Below are 22,206 nucleotides of genomic sequence, written 5' to 3' on the forward strand. Positions count from 1 at the left end.
TCTTTTCAGCAGTAATCACTGCACGCGCGAACGCAAACACAACAAAAGTAGAGACGTAATCCACATGACGAATATTCTATATGCAAGATTATTTCTTCTCTTTGTAGGCATTTACTGACCCAAGAGCAGAGAAAACAGAAACGAGTCCCAGTTGCATTTTTCTCCTGATAATAGCAAGTTCACACTGAACACTACTTGCCTCTTTGTTTCCCCTGTTTAGAATGTTACATTTTGCCAAGAATGGCAAGTTTTTTGTTCACTGGAAGATGCAATCTAATATAATAATCTTCTTGGCAATGCATTTGTAGAAAGAAGGATGAAATTTTCATATCAACACATCAAAATGCAAGGAAATATAGTTTATATTACTAAGAGAAGATCGTGTTGGATTTTGATACCAAAGGATCTTTTTGCTCTTGACGGATTCATCCTCACAGCTTTGATACTGCATAATCCAAAGCATCAACAAGAAAATCTGCACAAATACAAAATAACATGCAACAATATTGTGCCATATAAAATTTTAAAAAGAAAGACTGAGAAACCAAATTGTTGGGGATGTCTCCCATGATTAAGTTATTTAATTAAATACAGTAAGAGAATGAAGTACCAGCGTCATCTTTGGTAAAACACATTGGCGGCTTTATTCTGAAAACATTTCCATGTAGTCCACCTTTCCCAAGTAGAACTCCAAGTTCTTCAGTCAGAAAAGAGAATGGTTAGCGTAAAAACCCTTTGTTTTCTAAGTTTTTTTCTTTATTCAAGAGGTTGTGCCTTGATACCTCTCATTTTCTCAAATAGGATGGCAGTTTCTGCCTTGGCTGGTGTCTTCTCTTTCCTGTCAGTAACAAGTTCTACACCCACCATCAAGCCCCTACCTCTGACATCTCCAATGACTGAAAACAAAAAGGGCAATTAGTAAATAAGAATTTGATTATTTTGATAGCACCAATTTAAGACATTGTACAAGAACATCAACAAATCTAAAACTCAGCTAGAAGTCCTAAACACAAATTTTTAAACTACAAATTAAGGATCATTTTCATCTACAATTGAAAAATTTGCTGGTCAGTGCAATTCAAAATTGCAAAATATTGGTTGATTAAAAAATGTGCATGGGAAAATTAAATACTATATTTAGACACAGATACACTAAAAAAGAGCAGAGGTAAAAGGGGTCTTATAAGTGCCAAGTTGTAGAACAATTACTATCATGTCTGTCCTGTAGAGATCTCAAGCGCCCAATCAAGTGAGAACCAACATCAGCACAGTGTGCTTGACGCTTCTCCTTGTCTAGAACTTGAAGCACTGCAAGTCCACCAGCAGAACATACAGGATTCCCACCAAAAGTGTTAAACTGAAGTTTTTGAGCCATCGCATTTGCTATTTCTGGTGTTGTCACAACTGCTCCTAAAGGTAATCCATTGCCAATACCCTGGCAAATGGGATATGTTAAATGTAACAGGACGCTACCATTTCCAATAATAATAATAAAAGACAGCCAAACTAAATGAAACTTTCTCTTAAGAGAGAAATAGTAAAGAGGGACAGGGGTAGGCAGAGGCTCATAACACGTAAGGATGTATTATGTACCAATGTTCACAGAATTTAAAATTTCCAACAAAGTTTGATGATTAAGGACCTTTGCCATGGTAACTATGTCAGGAATGACACCTTGAGTCTCAAAACCCCAATAATGGCTTCCTGTGCGACCAAATCCAGTTTGCACTTCATCCGCAATGCAGACACCACCAGCCTTGTGTACAATGTCATAAACCTGTTTTAAATATCCTGGGGCCAGTTCAACTGCTCCTCCAACTCCCTAAAGTTAGTACAAATTTGAAACTTTTAGTATCTAGTTTTACAGCGATAAAAACACTAAAAAAACACCCGAAAGAGACAACTGTCTGTATTAACCTGAATGGTTTCTGCTATAAATCCAGCAACTTTTCCTGAAGTACCATAATCAATGTGATCTTGTACATCCTTGGCATAGCGAGTAGCATCAGAGCCAAAGACCCCATGAAAAGGATCTGGATTTACAACATGATGGATTTCTCCCTGCAAAGTGCCATAATAACATTCAGAAATCAGCAGTTTAGTTTAAATAATAGTATCTCTGGGAAAGAGCTATTAAATAGATGCAAAGGAAATTTATAATGATTGCATGGCTAAGATACTTAAAATGATCTGAGACATGTATTCAAGCCTTGTAAACTTAGGCTAGACATCCCCTTTTCACATAAATGCTGCTTCTTTATGAGTGGTAGTCCCCAGGAAAACCACACAAAATGAAGCATATAAGAATAAATTCAAACCGTATTGTACTTTTAGAATAAGTTAAAACTTCAGTGCGGGAGGATGCATGTTAATTACAACAGCACAATCTAGTCCTTTACTTTCCCAAGAGTGAGAGGGAAAACTGTCATTTAACTCCAATATTTCTAATACTCTGCAGCAGAGATCCCAGTTATCTGTTGATATTTCAATTTCTTAATCTTTATGGAACATATTTTTAGCAATGTTGGTTAAGTGCAAAAGGGATCCACAAATCCACACACCTAAATGCCTTTATGGAAGAAATCAGGAATTTGCTTTTATTTCTGGAAAAAGAGTTATAAAGATAGTAGCTTGCATCAAATTGCCTAACAGATACCTAATAGTTATTTTAGGTTTCAAAAGAAAGGAAGACCTTTTACTTGAAGCCTAGAGTTACAATATCTGCTCCAAACTTGGCCTAGTCTGATCAAAATTTCTAGTTTAATCTTGATTGTAAAAGAATAGTTTTGCAGTTTGTTTCGAACGTTGTCGATGAAAAGCACAGGATAAAATTATTCTAATTCCATGTTTAGCTGTCACTGGTTACTTGGAGAGGAGGATAGGATGACACATGGATTACTCAATCCCATTAAAAAGAAAAGGATTAGTCAATTCCATGGATAAGATTGTGAGCTGGATACCAACCAATAAACATTGTTTCAGTGTTTCCCATTTTAGGCTTAAAATAGTAATTTTTTTTTTTACAAAAAAAAAAGATGTATTTAGTATACAATGATATAAAAATGGGCTAGTATGACAATGAGAAAAATTGGTCTCCTAGTCATGCCTGCATCAAACATATCATGTGATGAAAGATAACACATCTTACTTTTAGTTTGCATGCACCAAACACCTAATTTTATCTACGTTCTTATCTTGTCTGATATTATGCTCTACAACTTACAGCATACCCAACCAACACTTCAACATCATAGTGAGCTAACAAGCAATTCAAACAATGGGACACTGGAATCATCTAACAACTGAACAAGCCTACCAGAAGAAGCAAAAGTTAAAGAATAAGTTGAATGGGCACTAAAACAGCAAATTTAGTTTTGACCAGGAATTTGTGACTTTGAGTTGTAAACCAATTAAGAATAGCACGACATGTAAAAGAATTATCCAATACATGATTGGCCTTACAAACCTCTGGTATTGGGTACTTCCAAGTGTTTAGAGCTGTGAGTCCAATGGTATTAGAACTTCCACCGTGATAAGCATTTCTCAAGGAAATCATACCAAGATTACCAGTGTACAGTCTGGCCATCAGCATGGCTAACTCATTTGCTTCGCTCCCGGAATTAACAAAATACACCACCTGCAAAGAAGGTTCATATTGTTTGCATATGATTTTGTTGATGATTCACATTCATAAAACAACTCTTTCCAAGGCATTTTCGTAATCCATTAACCAAGCCTTTCTTTTCCTGTTCGTCTTGTGATAAATACCATTAGCCAAACATTCTATTTTAGCAATCAACAAATTAATAACAGTGGTTGAATTTCAAATTGCTTAACTTAAAATTAAGAAGGAACACATGAAAGTATTAGTGACCATGCTTTAACTAACGTTTTGCTCTAATAAATTTTGTAATACAAACAAAGTTTAATTAAAAATGATTAAATGACTTAAAATTGACGTCCATTCGAACATAATTAGTTTCATATTACTCCAAAATTATGATTTTGTTATAATAGCCCTTTTTCTTTTCTTTTTTTTTTTGACTTTTTCTTTAATCCAAAATTTTCTTTCACCCAAAACCTCTAAAGTTGAGTGAATCTTCAACAGAACAGGAAAAAAAATCATCAAAAAATTTAAAAACTGAAGAACTAAAATCAGCGAAAGAATAAGCTATCAACCTTGAGATTTCCAGGCATTTTGGAAGCCAAAGCCTCAGCAAAATCAGCAATCGCGTGATGGAGGTAAACAGTGGGAGCGTGCTGGAGAAGTTTACTTTGCTCCATTATAGCATTCAAAACCTCCGGATGGCAATGTCCACAGGACACCGTTACGATTCCGGCAAATGCATCCAAATATCTCCTCCCGTTTTCATCAAACAAATATTGCATTTTCCCTTCAACAATATTCAACTGAACACAAAAATTAAAAAATAAATAAATAAATAAATTGTTATGAATTATACAAAACAGAGAAATTACATAATCTGATAAGAAAACAAGAGTGAAATTTACGGGCTTTTGGTAGTAGTAGAAGAGTGAGGGCCCCAAAAACTTCTTCCTCTTTTCAAGGGTTTCATCTGCCGACGGTCCATTGTACGGTTTCGGTTGGTAATCGAACACTGGAAGCTGACGTGGCGCCTCATCGGATGCTGCAGCGGCGGCGGAAGAAGAAGAAGTAACCGTAGAGAAGGAACTGCAGGGAAAGAGTGTACGGTTACGGTTAAAGTTTAATTTTGCCTTGGCTTCTTCTACGGTTCTCCTCAAGATTCTTCTGTGCAGCATCGCCATGGCTTATTAAAAAAAATTCACAGATTCTCTCTTCAAAAAACAAAAAAAAAGATTGTGAGAAAACGGAACGGTGGAAATGAAACGAAGAGATTTATGAAGTGATTGGAGTGTGATTATGGGAATTTTGGCCAATCGCTGGCGTGGATTTTCTCATTTTTAAGCTTATCTTTGGAAATGCTGGGACTGTGCTGTCGTGGGCGTGAGTAGATTCCAACGCGATGATGACGAAGGATTCGGTTCTCGATTTGATTAGTGAAGCAACCATTTATTAGCGCCTAATTACGATGATTATGCCTTCTTAATCAATCCAATTACAGATAAAATAATGGGGTTTTTTGGGAATTCAGAATTCGCTTGGTACTATGCTTGACTGTTTTTGAGATTTGCATTTAAAATGTTTTGTATTCGTATTTAGGAAATACTTGAAATGGATTCGAGCTGGCCATGATTAATTTAAGGTGGACAGGACAAAAATAAATTAGGAGAATATTCTCAGGGGTCCCACCGACCAGACCACATTCAAACCTTTCGAAGAGATTTTTAACGAATCTGACACAGTGCCATATATTTTTGTATTTCAGCTGAATAACATGCAATATATTAAAGATTTTCCTTTGGTATTGTTAGTTATAATTGTTTACATGCGGCGAGTTATGTAGTAAAGTCATCATTTTTTACCTTATTATAAAATCTAATAATAAAGACCATATCATCTATAAGTTTAAATTGTAACCATAAATTTAAATTTAATAAAAAAATTGGTAAACCCATTTAATTAGGCAATAAAAAAAATAAAATTAAAAAAATTAAAAAGTCTATAAAGGTAAGGACTCTCTAATAAATAATAATAAAATTAAAAATAATTATTATTTAAAATGAAAATCAAAATAATTTTACATGAAATTATAAGAATTGATATAAAAATTTATAAAAATGAAATAAGTAAATTTTAAATTTTAACGTAAATATGTGAGAGTTAAAATAACATGTTAATTAAGTAAAAAAATAAAATTTTTATGGTAAAATAGTTTTACTTTTAAAGTTTTGATCAAAATTACATAAAAATTTATTAATTTTCAAAATGAACACTTCAGTTTAAAAAAATATTTTTCGCTGCACAAGTAAATTCAACCATTAATAAATTGTTAATGCGTTCTTTAGTTTGATGACATGGTAAAGATAAAAAGATAATTTTATCTTTAATTAATTTTTAAAATTACTATTGAATAATTTTATTAATTTTTTATTAATTAAAAAATTCCCATTTGGCGAGAACCGATCGATGCTCTACTTTCTTAGGGAGTTGGGGAGCATCGACCGGTGCTCCTTATTTTTTTATTTTTTAAAATATAATAATTATTATTTAATTTAATAAAAAAATAAAGAGTATTTTAATTTTTTTCATAATCTTTGTTAACGGTGTTTGTATTATTGGGATGGAGTGTTTATTTTGAAATTAATTGATTCATTTTCAATTTTGATTAAAATTTAAAGGGGTGTATTTTATCCTAATTTTATAAAAAGTAAATATTTAAATTTATATTTTAAGGGTAAAAGTATTTAATCATATACAAATTTTAATTTTAAAATAAAAAATAATATGGATAAAAATAATTATAGTTAAAAGTTATCATTGATAAATCTTAACGTAAAATTGTAAGAATTAATATAAAAAATTATAAATGTAGAATAAATAAATTTTAAATCTTAATGTAAATGTGTGAGAGTTAATATAAAAAGTCAATTAAATAAAAATAAATAAATTTTAACAAAAATCAAAAATCAATATTTATATTCTAAGGTTAAAAGTATTTAACGATATATAAATTTTAAATTTTAAATAAAGAATAATAAGAATAAAAATAATTATAGTTAAAAGTTGTTATTAAAATGTCTTGACATAAAATTATAAAAATTAACGTAAAAATTTATAAAAGTGAAATAACAAATTTAAATTTTAATGTAAATGTGTGAGAATTAATGTAACAAGTCAATTACATAAAAAAAATATAATTTTAATAAAAAATAGTTAAATTTATATTATCCTACTAAAGTATTTAATGATATATAAGTTTTAATTTTTAAATAAAAATAATAAAAATAAAAATAATTATAATTAAAAATTACTATTGAAGAGCCTTGACAAAAAGTAGTAAAAATTGACGTAAAAACTTAAAAAGGTAGAATAATCAAATCTAAAATCTTAACGTAAATGTGTGAGAGTTAACGTAACAAGTCAATTAAGTAAAAAATTTAATTTTAATGAAAAATAAATATTTAAATTTATATTCTCAAATTAGAAATATTTAATGATATATAAATTTTAATTTTAAAATAAAAAATAATAAAAATAAAAATAATTATATTTAAAAGTTGATATTGAAAAGTCTTAACGTAAAGTTGAAAAAATTAACGTAAAACTGTAAAAATTAATATAGAAACTTATAAATGTAGATAAATAAATTTAAAATCTTACAAAAATTTATGAGAGTTACAGTAATAAATCAATTAAGTAAAAAATATAATTTTAATAAAAAAACATTTAAATTTATATTATTGAGTTAAAAGTTGTTAATGATATACAAATTTTAATTTTTAAATAAAAAATAATAAGAATAAAAATAATTATAGTTAAAAGTTGCTATTGAAAAACCTTTACACAAATATATAAGAATTAGTGTAAAAACTTATAAAAGTGGAATAACCAAATTTAAAATATTAACATAAATGTGCGAGAGTTAATATAACAAATCAATTATGTAAAAAAATATATTTTTAATGAAAACAAACCTTTAAAATTATATTATTAGACCAAAGTATTTCACAATATATAAATTTTAATTTTAAAATAAAAATTAATAAGGATAAAAATAATTATAATTAAAAGTTGTCATTGAAAAACTTTAACGTAAAACTGTTAGAATTAACATAAAAACTTATAAAAGTAAAATAAATAAATTTAAAATCTTAACATGCACCCAATTTGACTCATTAGGTAATACATTATCCCTTTGCCTAAAAAATAGGATTTGAATCATCCCTTCTCCATTTATAAAAAAAAATATTAAAATGTGAAAGTTAACGTAAAAAATCAATTAAGTAAAATAAACTAATTTTAATGAAAAATAAACATTTAAATTCATATTCTCAAACTAAAAGTGTTAAGAATATATGAATTTTAATTTTTAAATAAAGAGTATTAAGGATAAAATTAATTATAATTAAAAATTACTATTGAAAAGCCTTAAGATAAACATATAAGAATTGACGTAAAAAATTATAAAAGTGAAATAAACAAATTTAAAATCATAATGTAAACGTATGAGAGTTAACATAATAAGTTAATTATGTAAAAAAATATTTTTAATGAAAAAAAAACATTTAAATTTATATTTTCAGACTAAAAGTATTTAATGATATATAAATTTTAATTTAAAATAAAAAATAACAAGAATAAAAATAATTATAGTTAAAAGTTACTATTAAAAAACTTTATAGTAAAGTTGTAAGAATTGACGTAAAAATTTATAAAAGTAGAATAAATAAATTTAAAATCTTAACGTAAATAAGTGAAAGTTAACATAAAAAATTAATTAAATAAAAAAACTAATTTTAATGAAAAATATATATTTATATATATTATCTGCTTAAAAGTATTTAACTATATATAAATTTTAATTTTAAAATAAAGAAAGATAAGGATAAAAATAATTATAGTTAAAAGTTTCATTGAAAAACTTTAATATAAAACTGTAAGAATTGAGATAAAAATTTATAAAGGTGAAATAAAAAAATTTAAAATCTTAACGTAAATATGTAAGAGTTAACGAAAAAAGTCAATTAAGTTAAAAAAATTAATTTTAATGAAAAATAAATATTTAAATTTATATTCTCGAACTAAAATTTTTTAATGATATATAAATTTTAAATTTTAAATAAATAGTAATAATAATAAAAAAATAATTATAGTTAAAAGTTGCTATTGAAAAATCTTGACATAAAAATGTAAAAATTAATATAAAAATTTATAAAATTGAAATAACTAACTATATATATAAAAATCTTAAAATTAGCATTTACTATCTTAAACATTCAATTTGTTCAGTTAAATTCTAAATAAAAAATTACATTCATCAGAATCTCCACAGCTATATAAAGTATTTCCCCATTTTGATTTCAAACAAATCAATCATTTGTGTACTCCCAACTGTTTTTGGATACATGTATCTCCCTTGTCCAATAACAGCGAATTACAAATCATCATTACTTTGTTTTACCACTAACGTTGTGTCGTTGTCCAAATGGCATGTCAAATAGTACCAACCAGGATAAGACCTTAATGGCCAACAAGAATATAGAGCAATTTTTCCGTGATTTCACCAAATTTAAGAGATTTGTGATTTAATTGAATCAAAGTATAGGATTGGTTTGAAGCACTTTCATCAACTATAAGCTAATTAAAAAGAAAGAGAGGAAAAGAGATTGCTTGTTCTAGAATTAATGTCAAAAAGTTGTACATGATTAAAAATTTGAAATAAATTTTTATTTTTCATTATATTCAATTAAATATATATTTTTATTTAAAATTAAATAAATCTTTATATTTAATAACTGATTAATCATTATTAATTAAAATGTCACTTATCATTCTATATTATGTGATGCTAATATAATGTGTTAACATATTATTATGATGATAGTATGACATATTGATATGTTATTTTTTATTTTTCATATCAACGTCACATCATTATCACGCAATGACAAATGATATTTTAATTAATATTAATTAATCAATCGTAAAACGTAAGAGCTAATTTGATTTAAAATAAAAATATAAAAATTTAAGTAAACATATTTAAATTTCTTTAAATAGTTCATAAACTTTTTCAAGCATTATACCTATTAAATTCCACTTTCTTAAAGTAAGTATAATTTGAACTTTCAATATTATCCTTCAACTGCTATTCAACATAACATCAATCTGTTCATATTGCCCTAACTTCAATGATTTCGCACTTAACAGAGTTGATCAACTTAACTGAAAGATTAGTAACTTGTGAGGAATAAGAATGGGTAGAAGTTTTATTAGTTGTTCTACAAATATAAAAACAAAATTCTTCAGAAATTCAGAAAGAGGAAAAGCAGTAAACAGAGATTCAGAGTTCCTGAAGGATGCCAGTAATCATTGTATCAATAACATTAGGAGTCAATGAGGGAAAGTGAAGCAGCAATTTACATTCACAAAACATTGTATACTAACCAATTTCATGAATTTTCCACTCCCTCAAGCCATATTCTTCTTCTTCTTGCCCTGAGAAGTTGATGCTCGCATGAGGTCACTGCTGTTAGGTACTGATTTACTGGTTGAAATGTGAATGACTGTTTCTAAGATCTTTTAACAATTTCTCCTTTACAATCTTCACTGCAATATTCAGCTAATTAGCATAGTAAAGAAAACCAGCCTTTTCTGGTTTCACTTTTTTCTTTTCTCTGTAAGCAAAAACGAAGTTCACTGCCACTTGAACTGAGATCATTACCATGTCTCTTCAAACACGTTCCAGGAGGGTACTATGCATCATGTATACAAAAAATGTTGGAGTTTGGTCAGAGCAAGCTGCTGTATCCTATTACCAGAAGTACTCGGGAAAAGCTCCTTAGAAACAAGAACCAGAAACCTAGGAGGTTTTAATCTGCAGCTCCAAGACAAAGCACCCTCAATAAGCAACACAGGTAATTTTGAAAATGATGCCAAAGTTTGAGATTGCTCCAAAAGAAAATATAATAATAATGGAAAGAGAAGAAAAAGGAAAAGAAACCATTCTAGACATTCTGATTTTAGTTGACCAAAATTGCTTTCAAATACTTAATACTTTAGAGAGTAAAATGAATTATTACCCCTAAACTGCTGCAAATGCATGACTTGTGCATAGATCCATATGTAGCAAGGCCTATAAAATTATGGGAACCATAGAAAGAATAGTACAGAGAAGGTGGAAAGATAGTTTTGACATAAAAGAGGGGTGTACAGCAAACCAATGAATAGTTTCTCTCTGAAAAGCTATTACAGAATAACTGCTTATATTACATCATGCTCATTAAGGGCATCCAACGACCAGAAGCCTGTTCCCCTCCCCCACACATAGAAACAAAGTAGGGGGTAGATGACCACAAATTCTCTTTGTGCCAGCTGCTGACTGTTTATCATGAAATTAGAAGGCAGAAGTCAAATGCTCACCCATGCAGATAAACAAAGTAAGGTTAGATAAGGACAGTAATCTTTTTTGTGCAAGAAAGTGTCTGTTTATCATGAGAATACGAGGTAGAAGTCTAATGCATCATTTATTTCCATATTCTTTTGTAAAATAACAGATGTTCAGTATTTTCATTATTCAAAAGAATCAAAACAAGCTTAGAGCCCAAAAGTGGCTGAAACTTACAAGGACTGAGGAAGCTCTACCCTATTTTATGTGCTGCAGAGATTGATTCCAGAAAGAGATTTGCTATGTTCTGCTCTGAAATCCAGACACCGCACAGCAGATATACTTGAGAAAGATATTTCCTTCAAGAAAAATGCCCAACCTCAGATGACATTAACAAGGGTAGCAATACATTTTTGTGTCTTCCTGAAACTAGAGCAGCCAAGTACAATCAACATACATGCTCAAGGCCACAAGAAGCCCAAATATTCAACTCTGCAATCACGTGTTGAAGCCAAGAAGCAGAACTCTAGAGGCAAGTCTATCAGGGGGGAATTCACTTGAAAACTCGTGAAAGAGTAGCTACTGTTTAATGTCAAGGATCAACCTCGTTGACAATAAATAGAATTGTACTTTTTGCTAGGTTGTTCTTTCCAACTCCATTCATTACCTACCAATAGTCGCGACAAGAACACAAACCATCCTTGAAATGGTGAAAACGAGTACCATCTCTTATGATAATTTCTCTGCCAGAGAGTTTAGATATAAATTTAATGGCAGAGTGGCAATCATTACAGACTCTGAGATTTTTCATGATCCTCAAAGTGGTGTTCTCTGGAGTGCTTATTAGTGCAAAAGCAATGGCCAATTTCTCACTATGATGTCTAAGCATCTGCTCCTTAACTTCTTCCTCAAGGTCATGTAATACTGATTCAGTATCCGGAACAAAGCCCATCCTTTTTATATCTTCCCATATCTTTGCCATCATCTTGTAGACTTCATCTTTCTGTGGATGAAGCCCATCCTCAGCTCCGAAGACATGGACTTTGTTCTTTATCTGAACCCAGCTAATTCCTTGTTCTTTCTTCACCCCTCCATCTTTCATTAACTTGCGAATTTTTGCAGCATCTTCCCACTTTCCACAAACTGAATACAAATTAGCTAGGGCTGAGTAGGCCCCACTGTTGTCAGGGTCAATACAGAGCAATCTTTCTGCTGCAATCTTTCCGAGTTCTACATTCTTATAAACCTTACAAGAAGATAAGAGTGAACCCCAAGTTATAACATCTGGTTCAATGGGCATCTTTTCAATAAAATCATATGCCTCTTGTACCAATCCAGCACGCCCAAGAAGGTCAACCATCAATGCATAGTGGCTTAGTGTTGGTTCAATTTTGTGAAAATCTTTCATCATATTGTAATACCTGCGGCCCTGTTCTACCAGTCCCACATGTGTACAAGCAGAGAGCACACCCACATATGTTATATGGTCAGGCTTGATTCCAGCTGCCAGCAATTCTTCAAACAGCTCAAGGGCTTCTTCTCCAAGACCATGTTGAGCCAGACCCATTATCATGGATGTCCAAGATACAGTATCTCTGGACCAATGTATCTGACTGAATATTTGCCTTGCACAATTAATGTTTCCTGCTCTAGAATACATGGTAATTAGAGCGTTGTTCACAGAAACTGAGGATGCTTGTCCAGTTCTTATGGCACTTGCATGAATTTGTTTGCCATGATCCAATGAAGTCAAGCTTGAACTGACACTCAACATGGCTGCCAGAGTGAAGTTGTTTGGTTTTGGACCATCTCTAACCATTAATCTAAATAGCTCCAATGCATCATTATTCAAGCCATTCTGCAAGTATCCAACAACCATGGCTGTCCAGGCAACCACGTCACGGTCTCTCAATGAGTCAAAGATCTCTCTAGCTGGTTTTAAATCTCCAAGCTTAACATATCCATCTAATAAGGATGTAAATGAAATGACATCAAGGTGTGAAATCCCACTCTTCTCTACAATCTTTTGAGCAATTTGAACCCCACCGGACTTTGCATACATGGAAATCAAAGCATTTCCTACTGGTCCATATGTATCAAATTTGGTGCTAACAATACGAGCATGAATTTGTTTCCCAAGTTTCAACATCTCAAGATTGGCACAAGCTGATAATGCACTAATAAACGTGAATTTATCAGGTAGCAACAAAGAATCCCTCAGCATATTACCAAATGTACCCAGAGCGTCAAGATCATACCCATGTTGATTGTAACCTGCAATCATTGAATTCCATGTCACGATATCTCTCTCATTCATCCTGCAAAATTGTTCACGTGCAAGATCAACTTGACCATACTGCATATGCAATGAAATCATAACATTCAAACTTGACGTATCCCTATATCCCATCCTATCAAAAATAACCCTTGTCATCATTGGATCACCTGACTTTGCATACATATTTAATAAAGAATTTGCAACACAAACATAACTACTAAGCCCAAGCTTAACTACACAAGAATGTACCTTTCGACCAATATCTAAAGTTTCAATAGCAGCACATGATGCAAGTACACTAGTAATTGTGTACTGCGTTGGCGTAACTCGTTCTTTAATCATTTCATCGAACACTTTTATAGCACTTTCGAAATGACCCATCTGATTATACCCCACGATCATTGTGCTCCACGAAACAGAATCAGGATTCGGTATCTTATTAAAAATTTCATTGGCTTCAGCCATTTTACCCTGTTTGGAATAAGCTGATAAAAGGGTGTTCCACGAGAAAATGGTCTTAACAGGCATTTCATCAAACACGGATTGAGCATCGTAAAACGACCCCGTTTTGGAGTATAAATTCATGAGATTGTTCAGTAAGAAGACACTAAAGTGAAGCCCGGCTTTTATTATTCGAGCGTGGATGGATTTTCCGGCTGAGAGGTCTTTGGATCTAAGGCTTTCTTGGAGGAGACAAGCGGTGTGATATGACAAAGAGGATGGGTCTGGGACGTTCATTTAGATAGCAGATTAAGAGAATAAATCAGTATTAATAATAATTAAGAGGTCTTGGTTTTGTCAAATCGTGATGACAAGTAAAAATGAAGTGGGTATTTTCTTCTTTGTAATTTAGGTTTGAGTAACTGAACTGGCGGGAAATAGACTAATGACGTTAGTGGCGCCACGGAACGAGAATATTGGGAGGGAATGAAACAGATTGTTCTTTTTTCCCCATTTATACGGGTGAAATGAAAAGCTCCTTTCCCATTTTTGCCAGAGTGTATAGGTTGACTCTGTAGGCTAAGAACCTTTCTTTTTATAGAAGACTCCTTTTTGTCCGCTTTAATAATTGGTGTATAATTTCTATTTAATGAAAAAACTTGTAATACTCTTCTCTAAATCAAATAAATTAAATTAAAATAAAATCTACTCAAGTTCCATTAACTGGCGAATTAAGTTGAGTTCCAATATTCAGTTGCCACCATTTAAGCCAACAGCTAGAAGAGAGCAAAGATCTGCCTCTCCCACAGTCCAACAAAATGACTCATCAGAAACCGGCAGGGAACCCTCCTTTTCTTGGGTCACTAACTGCTACAAGGCCTCCATTTCCCCTCAAAGCATCTAATTTATGAACTATAAATTGGCAGATAGTCCCACCAGCTAGGCCCTGTAGTACATGGCCCTTCTTTTGAAGGTCTCTCCTGATATGTGCAGGAACTTCAAAATGGTCTCCAATCACAGTTGTCCAGTTCTCGTATGTCACCACGTTGGGTATCAGCTGCATAAAAACAGTGAAAACGAATCAGATACTTAGCCTTAGCCATCTAGCTTAATGGTTAATCAAGAAGCAATGCCAAATTGGCAAAGGTTTCAGCAACAACCTGATGGTAGATCCTTGGTGCCATGACAGAAGAGAGAGGATCCATCCCCCGAGCAAAATGGTTCAAGAAAACCCCTGTAGTCCCAGCAATGATATTAGCTCCTCCACTAGCACCCACCACACCTCTCAGCTTCTCATCCTGCACCAACATACATAACATCCAGTTTCACAAAATGATCAAACAGAAATAGAATAGAAAACCATTAATTTTGACAAGTTAATTAGATAAAAAAAAATGTTCGAAGCAGCAAACCTTCAGTACTATTGTAGGTGTCATGGATGATAAGGGCCTTTTGCCAGGGCGGATGAAATTGGGTGGTGCTGGGGGTGGAGTATTTCCAGAGCTATTTGTGGGCATGGAGAAGTCATCCATTTCATTATTGAGAACTATTCCTGTACTTGGTGACAGTATCTTTGAACCGAAGTATGCATTCACTGTATTAGTCATAGATACAGCATTTCGCTTGATATCCACAATGGAGACATGGCTGGTGCCGTGATCATGGATTTGGTTCCACCTGCAATGCAAAAAATTGCAAGACAAGTCAGCAGTCAAGTTAATCTTATGGAGAAAAGGCATGCATGAGAATAGAACAGAATTTAACGAAAATTTTGTCAACATATAGAAGGGAATATTCTAATTGCTATGCTGTGCCTGCCTGTGCTCTGTGGTTGAATGAAGCATTTTACCTTCCACCATAGTGACCGGGGCCAAAAGTCATGTTGTCATAAATGGTTTTCTTCAACTCCTCTGCAAACTTCGGAGAGAGCATATCCGCTACAACTTTAGAAACATCCACGAAATCAGGATCACCCAGATTCATCCTCACCGCAAATGCATGTTTCAAAGCTTCAATAAGTCTATGGATTCCAAGTGAACCTGAAATACCAGAAGGGACTCCATATTGAGCAAGAATGTTGAGTGCCTGTTACAGTCAGATCAAAAAAGCCCAAGTCGTCACATTTCCTCTTTGTGGAGAAATTATAAGATAGGAAAAGCATGAACCAGAATACACTTACAAGCATCATTGAAGCACCCCCTGAGGAGGGAGGTGGCATGCCAAGAATTTTAAGGCCTAGAATATTTGCTGAGATTGGTTCCCTCATTTTAACTTCATACTTTTTCAGGTCATCAACTGTCAGTATCCCTCCAGCTTTCTGAATATCTCTTACCAAATTAAATCCAATCGACCCATTATAGAAAGCATCCACACCGTATATTGAAATCTTTCGAAGAGTTTCTGCTAGTTTCTTATTGTAACAGATGTCACCTACCTACTTGCAAAAGCTCCCCATTTGATGTGAAGATGTCACGGAGCCCCTTATCTGCCAAGATTGCTGACTTTGTACTTTCCATCTGCATCCGGAGATATGGTGAAACTTTGAATCCTTTCCTAGCAAGATTCTCTGCTGGCTTTACAAGCCTTGCCCATGGAAGCCTTCCATGTTCTTTCCATGCTTTGTGAAGGCCTGCAAGTTCCCCTGGCACAGCTACAGAGAGGGCACCGCTTGCCTTTAGAGTAGCATTGCCAGCATACATATTCTGAATGGAGAGAAAGATGGAAGGATTAATGAAGAACATACAAAAGATGGATTCAACATATAAGTTAGAAGAACAAGCAAATTCTGTCAAATCAATTTTGTGCACCTGGGAAGCTTTCATTGGAGCTGTTTCTCTCATATCGAATGCTTGTGCCTTCCCATTAGATTCCCTGACAAGCATGAAGGCTCCTCCACCTATGCCACTTGATGCTGGGCTTACAACGCCCAAGCAAAGCGCAGCAGCCACTGCTGCATCAACAGCATGCCCGCCAATCCGAAGAACATCCATCCCAATTTTCGAACACCGGCCATCATCAGTAGCAACTGCACCATGACGCGCAGCAATCTCCTCACGTCTCTGTTTGGAGGAAGCACTTACTCCATCCAGGCTTGAAGTAGCAGGGTCCACAATAAAGAAGAGAAATAAAATGGTGGTCCATAACAATGGCACAACTGCAACAGAGAAAATCCAGGATTGTTGAGTTCCTAAACAAACAGATCGAGTAATTACCCTACTACATGGATAAACAATATGCTCTTGATACACTGTTTCTAATTAAAATTAAGCTTCATAATTTACTTAAAATTGAGGGAGTTGCTTACAATGCCATCTTCTAACAGGAAAGAGAGCATCAGGAAATCACATCTAAAAGAAAGGAATAGAAGAATTGCTTACATGACATTTTCTTCTCCCTTTTGTGGTTCTTCATCGTCCTGTTTCTCTCCTTCTCCTAAGATTATGTAATGAAACTAATGCAATTGGAGTTGCAAAGGAGGTTCTAGGTCACATGTTGACTTTCTACTCCGGCATGTGTGTCAATCAAACGTGAAAATTTATTAGTATGGAAACAAGGAGGAAGCTACTAACCTAGTGATGCACAGAAAACAGTGTTGGCGACTGGATTCATTGATCTACTCTTACGTTTATACACATTTAACCATTTAACCATTTAAGTTTACAGGCTCATCACTTTAGTACTTTACATTAGTCAAGACCAAGATTGTTGATCCAGGTATGATTGGTGTTGGATAATCTTGTCTGAATCGGCATGCAATTACCTTTTGGACTCTATATAATACTTCAAAATCATTTATAATGCTAATAAGTAATAAGTAACTTGAAATTAAATTATTTGAATCACAACTTAAATAATTATTTTAAAAATTTAAATTCGATGTACTGTCATTATATAAATTTTATACAATGATTTAAATATTGCTATATTGTTAATAAATAAATTTAAACATTAAAAATTCTAAAATTAGTATATTAACTATAAATCTTTCTTTGAATGAGTTGTTGCTGTTCAATAATTAACCTTTTTATAAAATTAATTGAGACGACGGCAGATTCCTTATAAAGGTCTTGAGCTTTAAGCATTAATTGCTCATACCCAACCTTATCTAGGTCAAACAAAAGCCGTCCTTGGTTGCAATTTTCTTTTTCTTTTTGAATTTTTTTTCACGTATAAAAATTCATTGAATTTGGACTTATATATCCAAGTTCTCTCTCCAGATCCAAATTAATTAAAACTTGGATATTGAAGGTTTGATGCCCTAATTGTTTGAGTATTTACCATTAACAACGTAGAAAATTCATAAATTTTATTTTTACCAAGTGTTACCTTTATAGTAGATAAAGAAATTAATTGAAATTAAGAACTGTCCTAGCTATTTAATATATGATTCTATGTTTGATAATAGTAAATAATATTATTGATTGGCACTACGTACGATTTATATCTATTATCACATATTTTGAATTTGTGAAAACACAGTCAAATATAATTAAAACGCTATAAACATTCTTAAAGTGTGAGAAAAATAATTGTGGCAATTTGGAGGCATTTGCATTACATTACACATGTTTGAATAATTAATAAAATATTTACTTATTTTCTAATACTTAATAAATATTTATTTTCTCCCACATTCACGTCTTTATTAGTTTTGAATTAATTATTTCATTTTCTATTAAAAATATGTAAAAGTCAAAAATAATTAATAAAATGACATATTCTTTCATTTCTCAAATTATATACTTGATAAATCTCCATTTTGTTTATCACTTTCTAATTCTTATTAATTTTTAATTATTTCTCTTATTTCCAATCAACTAACAATAATATTTATTTAATGATTTCAACCGCTATTTATTTCTCATTTATTTATGCTATTCCAATCAACTATCGTAATATGTATTTAATATTTTCAACAACTATTTTTTTATATAAAAAGTTATTTTTTTTTCAATTTATAATATCCACTTTTGAGTTCTTCTTTACTCATTTGCACTTTTATCCTTTAATTTCAATTTTCCTCCAAAAAATAGGTAGAAAGTTTGTTATATTATAATTTTCATAAAGCAATGAGCCTCATTTGTGGCTTGCAATAAATATTCAACAATTAAGTACTATTGTTCTAATTTTTATATACCTTTTTACTTTAATTTAGAGTTTATATTATATTGTTATATTGTATTTATTTTATGTGGTAGTTGATTTATTTGAATTAGAAATTTCGATTTATGATTTTCTATTAGATATTTAAAAAATATAAGATAATTATAATAACTAAATATTTTTTATACTTTATAATAAATATTTGAATATGTTAAATCAAAAATATGAATCTAGTTATTTAAAGCTTAAAAAGGAAAAATTGAAAGTTTAATACAATCTCAAAAAGAGCATTTGATAATTTTTTTACAAGCAATAAAAATAATAAATCATAAATTATTAAAGAAATATTAGAGGAATTTGATTATAAAAGTTTAATTAGAAATTTTGCATCTCAAAAAACTAAAAGAATAAAATTTTAATAATTTTTTTCTTAGTTTCAATGAAAAAAGGTCTCATTTGAATATTTTACTTTAGGCTTTTGAGATTATTAAGCCACATGCTTTGAACAATTTCCTTGATACCATGTTTGATATTTATTGTGTGGGTGTTGAAATAAATGTTTAAGTTGTTATATATGAAGATTTAAAAATATTTTTGAATTTTTTAACCATTATAAATAAAAAATTATATTCCAATTTTTGGATCAATGATAAATATATGTATATATTTATATATATCCCTATAGAAAAAATTAAGTTGGATCATCCTTTTTTCAATTTAAAAAGAAAAAAAAACTACATAAGATGGTACGAAGGGTCAAAGTATATATTGAATCTAGACCTAACAATTCATGTTTTTATATCTTAAACGTATCAAACATAATTAAATATCAAACATGACACGTATACATATATGTTTAATAATAGTGTAACACGACATAATATAATTAACACGTTTATTAACCGTGTCAATATGTGACACAACACTATTAATAATATGTTTAACATGATTAAATAAAAATACTTACAATTAAATATAATTTTATTATTTAAATTTAAAATCAATAACTATAAAAACAATTATAACGGAACAAAATAACAATAACATCAAATATAACAAAATAAAATTTAAAATTAGGGTTTGGGCATGACATAATTACATTATTAGCTTTATAAAATTTACAAATCTTATTAAAATAATTATTTAAAATTATTTAAGTAAGGCTAAAACAGACCTTAACTATTAATTTTTAATAAATTGATAAATGTTTCATGTATATACGTTTAAATATGATAACACGAGTAAACACATTTATATAGTTAAACACGATAATACGATTAATTAAATATGTTATTAGTGTCTGATACGTTAAGACACGAAAATTTTCATATTTTAAACGTGTTAGACACGATTAGATATGAAACAGTTAATATTAAACCCAAATTTATATAATCCCGTATCTTTTTGTGTCATGTTTAAAATTATCAAGTCTAATTGAGTTCAACATTTTTTTTTTACATATTCTTACTTTTCTATCAAATTTAGAATTATTAAATAGTTAAGTAAGGCCTAAGGACACCATTGTGAATTGTGAAATGAAAAAGGTTTTGATATCTTATTGAAAACGTTGGTTAAAACCTAATAAGGTCCTAAAATGAATTGAGCTTCTTGTTACAATCTATTAATGGGGATTTTTTTTCAAGCACTGAAATTATCTACTTTTTCCCATTGTTCTCCATGGTAGTGTATGAAAGGCCTCCACAGTGGACATACCCCATGTGATATATACCTTATAACAGTTAGAAGCCTAGCTACCAATATGATATACACCACCACTTCATTTCCAATAGTATATATATATATATATATATATATATATATATATATATATATCTCCAGGGTGGAGTTGCAAAGAAGTCTCCTGGTGGATACTGGCTAGTTTGTTTCGAATGATTGAATCTGATCAATATTCAAATGCATTAAAAATTATGGAAGGGGACAAACGTGATGGATGCCAGTTTTCCAATTAAAAAGGGCAGAGCATGGTACTATCATTTTTCCTGTTAAAAATGACAACGTTATCTTTCATGCTATCTTTCAATCATGTCCAAGTTTTTATGCTAAAATCTTTCTTTGAGTGCTGAGGTCTCTGTCCACCAAAGTAGCTTTGGATTTGAGCTTTGAACTAATTATTTTTCTATTACTGAAACAACTGCAAGTCTTGAGAAGCTCCATGCCCCATCTCCATTGCTTAGTTACTAACTGTAATAAACTGCTTTGAACTATAAATTAATTCATGAGTTAGGCAAGTAGACGAAAGTCTCAAAAACTGTCATAGCTTTTATCAGAAAGCATCATTACTGAGTGATGGACGCAGAAAAAGGCATCGGTATAAAACACGTGCAATAATGGGCATCATCATGCGCACAGACTTGTAATTTTCAAGCTGGTCCTGCGAGATTCAGCGATTCACATAGAATCATTCTCATTCACGCAAGATTTACAATAGAATTATTGCTTCTTCAACCTGTCAAATTTACACTAACTTGAATGCTACACGTACGAAACCACTTGTTCATTTGAAGAAGGATACTATTATTGTCCTTTTAAAATTGGTTTCTTTGGTGCTTGAGTTCTGATGAGAACTGTAACCAAAACTTACCGTATTACTATATTTTCATACTTATCATTGAGCTAACAATGGAATAAGAAGATGGGAGAAAGAGAGAAGGGAAAGGGTGCATGGCCTGGGAAAAGCCAGAAGGGGATAACAAATCTGGCCGTGGCTGAAGTGAGAGGCCATCGTTAATTCCTGCTCTATATGCAATTGTACACTGCAATATAAAAAACCAGCAGGGAATCCTGATCAGTTTTTAGGTCACTTTGAGCCACAAACTTTTCCAATTCCTTTGTTTTCGTCTATATGAAGCTGCCAAACTCCTAAAATTTCAAAGTGGTCACCAGTCACTCCATGTCCAATTCTCATAAAATACCACGATGTTGTGTGCCGGTTGCTGAAACAAAATTGAATCATATGTCAGATCTTAAAGATCAAAGAAGTTAACAGCCACTGTTCTCCATATTATCGGGTACATAACGTGGACAATTCATCCTCTAAAAACAAAAAGACGTAGCAAGCGAATCCTAAAAATTGGAGAAGGCGTCGAATTTAATTATAAATGTTTGTCGCTTTGGAGGTGGCAGTAAGCCTGGTTAATGATACGTAACTAGTGCAATGGGCCAAGACTTTGAACCCATGCAAAGCCGGATGCCCTCTTTATCCGGTTGACCATGCCAACTTTCCATCACAAAAGGCTTTTCAATGTCCATCTGGTGGTCCCAACTCCTAACCCTGTATCTCTCCGAATACATTAGATAAATGTCGTCTAAATAAGTTGTTAATTATCAAGAACTAGCTAGGTGGCTAGTCATCCAAAACCAATCCATAGCCAT

General features: G+C 31.5%; 3 protein-coding genes and 1 pseudogene across 8 annotated transcripts; all 4 read right to left on the minus strand.

Moving 5' to 3' along the window:
* Positions 1 to 132: 132 nt before the first annotated feature.
* Positions 133 to 4,975, minus strand: AGT2 (alanine:glyoxylate aminotransferase 2). The gene is made up of 9 exons (XM_021419556.2): positions 4,513 to 4,975; positions 4,180 to 4,410; positions 3,467 to 3,637; positions 1,918 to 2,061; positions 1,643 to 1,822; positions 1,210 to 1,435; positions 783 to 896; positions 611 to 697; positions 133 to 475 (listed from the first exon to the last, which is right to left on the minus strand). Exons 1-9 carry the CDS (start codon positions 4,786 to 4,788, stop codon positions 432 to 434), a joined length of 1,473 nt encoding a protein of 490 aa, XP_021275231.1. The 5' UTR covers positions 4,789 to 4,975; the 3' UTR covers positions 133 to 431.
* Positions 4,976 to 9,933: 4,958 nt separating this feature from the next.
* On the minus strand, positions 9,934 to 14,176 carry LOC110410062 (pentatricopeptide (PPR) repeat-containing protein). Of its 6 annotated transcripts, none has more exons than XM_021419643.1 (3): positions 11,449 to 14,176; positions 11,229 to 11,350; positions 9,934 to 10,985 (listed from the first exon to the last, which is right to left on the minus strand). In XM_021419643.1, the coding sequence occupies exon 1, from the start codon at positions 14,005 to 14,007 to the stop codon at positions 11,659 to 11,661; it is 2,349 nt and encodes a 782-aa protein (XP_021275318.1). In that variant the 5' UTR covers positions 14,008 to 14,176; the 3' UTR covers positions 9,934 to 10,985; positions 11,229 to 11,350; positions 11,449 to 11,658. The 6 variants fall into 6 exon arrangements, with proteins under 6 accessions (XP_021275318.1, XP_021275314.1, XP_021275316.1 ...); XM_021419639.1 differs by having other exon boundaries at positions 9,934 to 10,481; positions 10,687 to 10,985; positions 11,229 to 14,176; XM_021419641.1 differs by having other exon boundaries at positions 9,934 to 10,213; positions 10,329 to 10,985; positions 11,229 to 14,176.
* Positions 14,177 to 14,404: 228 nt separating this feature from the next.
* Positions 14,405 to 17,327, minus strand: LOC110409532 (putative inactive glutathione hydrolase 4). The gene is made up of 7 exons (XM_021418898.2): positions 17,088 to 17,327; positions 16,518 to 16,864; positions 15,890 to 16,412; positions 15,560 to 15,795; positions 15,123 to 15,387; positions 14,871 to 15,008; positions 14,405 to 14,767 (listed from the first exon to the last, which is right to left on the minus strand). The coding sequence occupies exons 3-7, from the start codon at positions 15,974 to 15,976 to the stop codon at positions 14,537 to 14,539; spliced, it is 957 nt and encodes a 318-aa protein (XP_021274573.2). The 5' UTR covers positions 15,977 to 16,412; positions 16,518 to 16,864; positions 17,088 to 17,327; the 3' UTR covers positions 14,405 to 14,536.
* On the minus strand, positions 16,137 to 17,361 carry LOC149527612 (glutathione hydrolase 1 pseudogene; annotated as a pseudogene).
* Between the last annotated feature and the right edge of the window lie 4,845 nt (positions 17,362 to 22,206).

This window comes from Theobroma umbraticum, unplaced genomic scaffold (assembly GCF_002168275.2).
Source record: "Theobroma umbraticum cultivar Fairchild unplaced genomic scaffold, ASM216827v3 scaffold_44.0, whole genome shotgun sequence".
In the NCBI taxonomy this organism is placed as follows: Eukaryota; Viridiplantae; Streptophyta; class Magnoliopsida; order Malvales; family Malvaceae; genus Theobroma; species Theobroma umbraticum.